Genomic DNA, 9,110 nt, shown 5'->3' with positions numbered 1-9,110 from the left:
CAGACTTTTTAAACGTGCAACAATTGGTTTTGTTTATTCAACATTTTTCACAATATTATTATATTGGTGAAAATCCACAAAACATAAATCGAATATTGGGGTGTCTTCATAAAATCGAATCCAAGTTATTTTATCCCAAAATTAAACATTTTGTTACCCGTTAACGTGATTTCTGTTGTGCATTTCTGTTGTCTCTGAATTTGAAATAATTTCAAATTATTTTCTTTTTTATTCAAAACAATACACACACATGTATAACTTGTGTATATGTGTTGTAATTGTACTATGGTAGAAGAATATAGATAGATGCGTCAACGCTTGGGAACATTGATATGTCAACATTTTTTAAGTGCTTTATCAAAAATAAGTCTATTTTTTATGTTTTCTTATGCGACGCAAATCGGAGTTTGTAATGGTATGTATTTTTCAACAATTTTTACAAATTTCAATAATTTTTCATTCACTATTTTCAATATCAAAATCGGTTTGACAGTTCATTGTCCCAACAGCTGTGTCGATGCGACTACCTGTATTCTTCTACCATGAATTGTACGTATGTTAATGATAGAAGAATATAGGTAGACGCATCGACGCAGTTGGTGGGACACTGAACTGAACTGTCAAACCGATTTTGATATTGAAAATAGTGAATGAAAAATTATTTAAAATTGTTGAAGGACGTGTATTATAATAACCCCCGAATGACGTTGTATAAGAAAACATATAAAAATCTACTTATGTCTGAAAAGAAAATTAAACATTTTTGACATATCAATGTTTCCAAGCGTTGATGCATCTACCAGTGCTCTTCTACCATGCGTATGCTTTTGTTTGTAACATTGTAATGTTAACTATCAGTGTTAATCATATGTAACAAGTTTTTTTTTTCACAAATTTCATAATTTCGCTCATTTTTAAAATGAGTTAAATAGCGCGAAAAATAAATGCAATGCCAGGATTTTCTTTCAAGAAATTGATCTAAACTGCTCAATCTTTCAATACCATGCATTGGTTAATATCTGTAAAGCGCGCCCTGCAATGTATGTTTTTTTCAATGATTGCATCCACTGTTTGGAGGATATATTAGCTTTGTCATTCCGTTTGTAACTCCCCGAAATATTCTTGATACATACATGTGAGATGAAAAAACTGCAACCAACTTCAGACTGCTGTCATTTCTAAGCCACTCGTCCGATAGCTGTCAAAATTATTCCAGTGACAGTTCATTATATTGGTTACAAGCGCACAAAAGCATTTTGGTGAGAATTTTCCAGAAAAAAAGTTATCCGTGATGGAATTCAAGCGTGATAGTGTGATTTCCCTAATTTGGCTGGAAAACCACAGCTTTTAAATGTGAATAAATCTTTTGTGCCTCGTACCATCGCCCGTTGCCATGATATTGGTAGCGTATCCCTACGTCAAGGAAGTTGGCGGAAGAAAACAGCAACATCATCAGAAATGGTTCGAAAAGTAAAGTGACTTGATCGAAAACCACGTTTCCGTGGCCGAAAAATGGGTCACGAACTGAACATATCGGAATATTCCTTCTGCATATATTAAAAATGAGCTCGATGTAAAGCCATTGAAATTCCAAAAAAGTACAAGAACTTACACCGCAACAGAAATAAAATAGACTCAAAACAGACAAAGAGTTGCTTCGCTTGGCCGAAAGTGGTGATCTGCCGAATTTGGGTTTCTTCGATGAGAAAACATTCGTTGTCCAGCAGTTTGTAAACAAACAAAATGATCGTGTTTACTTGCCAAAGAGGTCAGCTGAAAATGTGCAACTTCCGTTGGCCACCATGGCCACTCCCTCCCTCCGCTCGAATGAATCAACCATGGCATCAGAATAAATGCCGAATATTATAGCGAAAATAGTCTGGAGGGTGTGTTTAAGCTTTGGGCAAGCAAACATTTTGGCCGCAGACCTTGGACATTCCAACAGGACTCAGCTCCATCGCACTCAGCTCGTGCCACCCAAGAATGGTTATAAAAAGAGGTTCCTCGCTTCATCTCCAGCGCACAATGGCCACAAAAACCCCGGATACAAATCCGTTGGAAAGCAAGGTTGGCACTAAAAAATATTAAAGTGTCGATCACCACAAGCAAGCGCTAAGGACTGTATTTCTGTAGTTTCACGAAGCTGTGCCATGGGCAAAGGTGCAAGCATGCCACAATTACAGAAGGTTTAACAAAGCAACCCCTCACATACATTTTTTTTGGTACCCTTATTCTGTCAAAACATACACACAGTTTGTATATGTATGTGTATTGTTTTGAATAAAAAATACTATAATTTGAAATGATTTAAAATTTGGTTGCAAAATAAATGCAAATTTCCGACGCAAATAGATAACAAATTGAACAATTTTGTGATAAAACTGTATTGTCCTACTATTTTAGATTCCATCTTGTGGAATAACACCGAAATTTCATTCTTGTTTCGAGGGTTTTTCCCAATATAAGAATTTTGTATAAAAAAAAACAAAATAAACAAAGCCAACTGTTGCGCATTTTAAAGTCTATTTGACACTATAAGACTCCAGCACAGAGTTACATTTCTCTGGTTTCTTTGAACATTTTTTATTGAGCCATGGGTGCAAGTACATAAATAGCTTGAAGTCTTCCCATGGCATATTTGGTGACATATCATAAAGGGATGCCAGAGCCGCCGACGTTTCCCTTTGTAATTTGACATAAATATGCCTAGCCATGATGCCAAGCTGCTTATGTACCCTCCCCTTATAGGTGTCCAAACTAAAAGTAGGCTAACATATAATTTATTTAATAACCACAATAAATCTGACGATAAAAATCAATTATAACTTTAAACCCAGATAAAGGTTTTGTATGTAAACAAATAAAGCTAAATGCGTAGCTTTATGGGTTCAGCTTGTCAATATCCCAACTTGTTATAACATCTTAGTCGTTTTGTACGCGTTTTTATTTTCAGCAATGATGAATAACTTCTTACCCAGCCATGGGAAATTTAAACTTCATTTGACTAATGCAGTTTGAAATTCTAATTTGAAAAAACCACAATTTATTCATTTATTCATTTCTATATTGTTGTAATTATTGTAACAGATATTGGTTATATAAGCTCTATGAGCGATCGTAGTTAATCACATTTTCATTTTGATAACATAAGGTTAAGATAATCCCAGTTGCCATGAGGATATTTATAATAGTCATAATTACGACATATATCGTCCTAACATCAGCTACATTGGATGTAGACTTCAAAAATGGTAGAAGGATAAAAATGTCAGAGAAACCAACGCAAATTCACCTGTCATCATATCCCAGACATGGAGAACCAATTATGACCACAATGGGACACAGGGAAGTTGTGAATCCACATAGTAATACTCATTATAGAAATCACACATTTGTTAGGCCCACACACGGACCATATCGGCATTTTGGAACATTAATGTCAACGGATCCATTAAAATCGTATGAACATTATGCAAGCAAGACTCATACACATCATAAATTTGTTGGACCCACACAAGGACCATATCGGAATTTTAATACCAACGGATCCACTAAAATCGTATAAACATTATGCAAAAAAGACTCATCATGTATCCGTTGAACAATACAATCCCGAGGAACCGTTCGAACTATCTGAGCCAATTGGTCATAAGAGACCCTATAATCGTTTTGAATATACAACTAAACCATATAGATCTGTCAAGAGTAACCACAAAGACAGAGTTCAAAATAGTCTTAGTGAGCCAATTAAGAGATAATCAATAAAATATATAATAATTATGAGTGAAATTTGTTTATTAATTATAAATAATAATAATAATTTGTCTATTAAATATAAATTTTAATAAATATACATAAAAAATTTCAACACGTTGCAATTCCATGCATTAGATTTGTACTAGAAAGTACAAGAATTTATGATACATTTACGAAGGAAATCTCGTACAATCATACGATTCAAATTTTTTGTTTATTTGAATACCCTCCACCATTTGGAACGAATTAGAAAATTATCAAAAAAAAAAAAATAAAATCCAATAAAAATTCTTTTAAAATCTTTAAAATATCTAATATAGGAAGGTGCCGATATATGGGGGGATATACGATATTGTGGACCTATAAAGACAAATCTATGTCTGCGTGTAAAGTACTCACAAGGAACTCCTTGTATGGATTTTCAGACAATTCTGTTGAAAAATGTGGGTAAAATCATAAAAATACCGAATATCGGGAGGTACCGTTATATGGGGGCTATACGATATCGTGGACCTATATAGCCCATCTTCGAACTTGACCTGCCTGCAGACAAAAGAGAGATCTGTGCAAAATTTTAGCTTCCTTTCTTAATTCGTTTAGACTGTAGCGTGATTACAACAGACGGACAGACGGACAGACGGACGGACAGTGCTAAATCGTCTTAGAATTTTACGCTGATCAAGAATATATATACTTTGTTGGGTCAAAAATGATTATTTCGATGAGTTACAAACGGAATCACGAACTTAATATACCCTCCATACCTTTTTTGGTGGAGGGTATAAAAACTGCAACCAACTTCAGACCACTCGCCCGATAACTGTTAAAATTATTCCAGTGACAGTTCATTATATTGTTTATAAGTGTACAAAAGCATTTTGGTAAGAATTTTCCAAAAAAAAAAAAAAATAATTCGTGATAATCAATAAAATATATAATAATTATGAGTGAAATTTGTTTATTAATTATAAATAATAATAATAATTTGTCTATTAAATATAAATTTTAATAAATATACATAAAAAATTTCAACACGTTGCAATTCCATGCATTAGATTTGTACTAGAAAGTACAAGAATTTATGATACATTTACGAAGGAAATCTCGTACAATCATACGATTCAAATTTTTTGTTTATTTGATGTCATTTCAGTTAAATTTAATTTAATTCCTTAGATATGGGCGTACGACAGGAAATTGATATTTATTTCAGACCATATATTTTTTTCACTTTTGCACGTTTTTTCCTTCTATTAAAGAAGATTTTGATCTGAATCAGAAAACAAAAATAATAGCCTCATAAATAATATGAGACGTGATTATGGAATGTTTGAATTAGATATGGGCGTACGATAGGAAATTAACATTTATTTCATTATTATTATTTTTTCACTTTTGCACGTTCTAACCTACTATCAAAGATGATTTTGATCTGAACCAGAAAACAAAAATATTAGCCTCATAAATAATATGATTATAGAATGGTTGAATTTTGATTCAAAGTATAATTTTCCACCAGCTAGGGCAGGTATAAATATTAAAAATATCTATCATCAGGCCGCATTTTCAGTTTTCGATTTAGTACAGAATCCATATTGAGGTTATTATGCAGATTTTGACATTTTTCACCCGGTTAATATGGTGAAAAGACTGACTTAAAATAAAGCATCATTCGAGGACTACACAACAACTAAAGATGTCGGTATATTTACTGCTGCCATTTCTAAGCCACACGTCCGACAGCTGTTAAAATTATTCCAGTGACAGCTCATTATATTTTTTACAAGCGTACAAAAGCATTTTGGGGAGAATTTTCCAGAAAAAAGTTATTCGTGATGGAATTCAAGCGTGATAGTGTGATTTCTTTATATTTGGCTGGAAACCAACAGAAAGAAAACAGACTCAAAAGAGCTAAAGAGTCGCTTCGCTTTGCCGAAAGTGGTGAACTGCCGAATTTGCTTTTCTGCGATAAGAAAACATTAGTTGTCCAGCCGTTTGTAAACAAACAAAGTGATGGTGCACCTTCGGTTGGCCACCAGAACTCAAGCGCCGGCCATTGTGATGGTGTGGGCCGTCATAACAGCCGCTCGTAGTAATCGACCGTGTAAGAATAAATGTCGAATATTATCGCGAAAATATTCTGGAGGGTGTATTAAAGCCTTAGCACGCAAACATTTTGGCCGCCGACCTTGGATATACCAACAGGACTCAGCACACGCTACCCAAGAATGGTCACAAAATGAGGTTCCTCGCTTCATTTCCAGCGCACAATGGCCACCAAAATCTCCGCGTCTGGAGTATTTTGAAAAGCAAGGTTGCCACCAAAAATTATTAAAGTGTCGATCACCTCATGCGCTTGGCCGGGAATGGCCGTTTGAAGGTCATAATTCGTCCAAAGGTGACCAATTCGAACAAATCCAAACTTATTTTAAAATTTTATGCTATTTCAAATGTAACAAATGTAAAAATACAAAAATTATGGCGTTTGACTTTGTTGCAGTTTTTTATCTCACCCTGTATAAACCCAGAGAAGATAAATTTTACGTTCCAAGGAACGCCGAAGATAAGAGATTATTTACTATTTTTGTAAAATATACCACGCGTCATACGTATACATTTTAGATATAAAATAATTCTCGTGTGAAAAATGATAAGGTTCGTTGGAAAAGTATTGCCATATTCGATTTATCAAATGAGGTACCTCTATTGTTTTGGCATAATACAATCATTACCGGAAATGATTCCCAAGATGGTTGATAAACTTTTAAGTTGAATTATTGAAGCCTCGCCGATCATAATTTTGATAGCTTCCTTCTTTAAATCTTTTAAATCTGGCAAAGTTCCATCAGAGAGCTTAAAACCTGCGGCTGGAATTTTGTTGAAAAAAATGAAATGAAAAATATTTTGTGTATAAAATTTCTTACTTAAAATTTGTCGTTTTTATTAAATTTTACATTACAGATTTTCATAGAACAAGAATTGAGCACCTGAGTTTTTGTTGTTGCAAAATAGACAAGCTTAAAGCCGTTGTCTATTTTTATAAAAACAACAACATTTATTGCTTGTGATTCTAGCTTTAATCCCTGTAGAAAACTGTTGTTTTTTGAAGCTATGTCCGCTTTCTGTCAAAATTACTCACAATTATATGCAACGAGTTGTTTTCATTTATTTGACATTTTTCCTTATTTTTAAAATGAGTTAAATAAGATTACCTTGTTTATTTTGAATTAAATAATAAAAATATGAAATTTGAAGGTATATAGACCAAATCTATATAATTTGTGGTGGTATTAAACACCTTTTGTATATATTAGGGGACCAAATAACATTCCATTGAGAGTGAAGGGTAACTCAACCATAAAAAAGTAAAATCTATTGTTAGCTGTGCTTTAACTTGATTCCATTGTACTGTGCTTGCAACTTTCTCTAATGTATCCTACCATGGTAGAAAAATACAGGTAGATGCATCAACGCTTGGGAGCATTGATATGTCAAAATTTTTAAAATTTATTTTTAAATATAAGTAGCTTTTTATATGTTTTCTTATACGACGTCATTCGGAGGTTATTGTAAAATGCCATTTTCAACAATTTTTACAAATAAAAAAATTTTTCATTCAACATTTTCAATTCCAAAATTGGTTTGACATTTCATTGTCCCAGCAGCTGCGTCGATGCGACTACCTATATTCTTCTACCATGTATCCTACCTTGTCTTCATTGTACCATAGTTTGGACAAATGCCATACGTTTTCGTGTGGAGCGTAACTGCAATGCGTGTGATCCCCATTATCTTGCGAATATTGTTATCGATAACTCGGTCGATTTGTAAACAAAACAATCAAAACAATAAAAAGTGGAAGGATTGATTGTATCGTTTGGGAGATTTCAAGAATTTTCTTTGTGAGAATCCTGCCTGTACGGCCATGGATCAAACAGTGGATCTAGCTGCTAAGGTTGAGGAGTTAATAAAACTCACCAACTCACTAAAGCAGGAAATAAGTGTGCTCAAGGGCAATGATGTTAATGTGAAAGTTGATGAACTGGAAAAGGAGATGACTGACTTGAAGAATGAAATAAATGAACTCAAGTGTGAGGAAACATAAACATGTATATAAATATAATATACAAATCTATTATTGTATTTCAGATGGCTTAATGAAGCAGAATGCCAAAATATTGGCCATAATACATGAATTGTCGGAAAGTAAAAAGATCCAGGTGATGGGAAATCTTGCAATTCTTAGGGACAGCACAAAGTCAAAATCCAGTGAAGAAGCAATACACAAAAAAGTTGTAAATTTTTCGAAAATGTTCCCACTCGGTACTTTGGATGATCTCGATAAGCTTGAAAAGTTGTTATCGATTGGAAAAAATAACGAAGATGAAGTTGTAAGTTTAGTACGCTATTTGGATTCTATGGATATTCTACTGTTTACTGATCTCGAGAGGCGATAGCATTAAAGCATTTTTGACACAATTTCGCTCACTATGAACGATTTATAAATACTCAACTTAAATAGTTTAAAAATGTTAATGTAAGTAGTAGATATTCGTCAGGGAATTATGTCCACTTTTTGAAGATCTTTTGTCAGCATAAGTGTATTTTATATCCAGTGACAAAAATGATACCTTTAATATGTTTTTGCAATCAAGTGGACAAGAGCTTTTTCATAAAAAAGACCCCCATGCTGAACGAGTTCAAACTTTTAATTTAATTTGAAATTTCGCGGTCTTACGTTTTGACATAGCTCCTATATAATAGTTGTAAATTTTTAGTGCGAGTGGGGTTGTTATTTATTCTTTGCTTCTTTTGTATCCAAGGTACTTATACTCCAACGTTTATTATTACCCAAGGGCGTAGCCAAAAATCTGAAATTTGTATTATCTGATAATATAATAGTACAATCCAATCTGGAGGGAATACACGGCAAAAAGCGTCTTCTTAATTATCAACGGTTTATAGATGCAGTGTATCGTAAGTATTTGTCATCAATGATGATTGAACAATACCAAAACTGAATGAATGAATCATTTTCATGTACAAATTTTCTTATTCTTTTTGCAGAGGCCGTTTATAAGAATGGTTACAGTATAAACACATTTTTGTCGGATTTTCGCCGTGGTTTGAGATGTGTTAAAAATCGTAATTCTAAAATAAGGTGTAGACGTGTGAAAAAACGATCCAGTAAATATGATGAAGATTCAAACAATGCTGATGATGATTATGGCGATGAAGACGAGGATGAATTTATGGATGATGAAGAACAATCCAACTCACAACTGGAATCAATAATTAAAACAGAAGATAATTCCGTTTTTGGTGATTAATAAAGCTTGTAAATCACAGAAAAA

General features: G+C 33.4%; 1 protein-coding gene across 1 annotated transcript; it reads left to right on the top strand.

Moving 5' to 3' along the window:
- The first annotated feature begins 7,588 nt into the window (after positions 1–7,588).
- LOC101897156 (uncharacterized) lies at positions 7,589–9,110 on the top strand. The gene is made up of 4 exons (XM_005179256.4): positions 7,589–7,847; positions 7,906–8,147; positions 8,580–8,733; positions 8,824–9,110. The coding sequence occupies exons 1-4, from the start codon at positions 7,682–7,684 to the stop codon at positions 9,084–9,086; spliced, it is 825 nt and encodes a 274-aa protein (XP_005179313.2). The 5' UTR covers positions 7,589–7,681; the 3' UTR covers positions 9,087–9,110.

This window comes from Musca domestica, unplaced genomic scaffold (assembly GCF_030504385.1).
Source record: "Musca domestica strain aabys unplaced genomic scaffold, Musca_domestica.polishedcontigs.V.1.1 17, whole genome shotgun sequence".
NCBI lineage: Eukaryota > Metazoa > Arthropoda > Insecta > Diptera > Muscidae > Musca > Musca domestica.
The sequence above is the reverse complement of the archived record's forward strand: the minus strand, read 5'-3'. Positions and strand labels throughout refer to the sequence as shown.

Bases quoted from the DNA above. Each gene is read 5' to 3' on its own strand.
- LOC101897156 (XM_005179256.4), top strand. From the start codon at position 7,682: ATGGATCAAACAGTGGATCTAGCTGCTAAGGTTGAGGAGTTAATAAAA. The intron at 8,148-8,579 runs GTAAGTTTAGTA...TTTGTATCCAAG, and splicing joins AAAATAACGAAGATGAAGTT to GTACTTATACTCCAACGTTT. The intron at 8,734-8,823 runs GTAAGTATTTGT...TTCTTTTTGCAG, and splicing joins GTTTATAGATGCAGTGTATC to AGGCCGTTTATAAGAATGGT.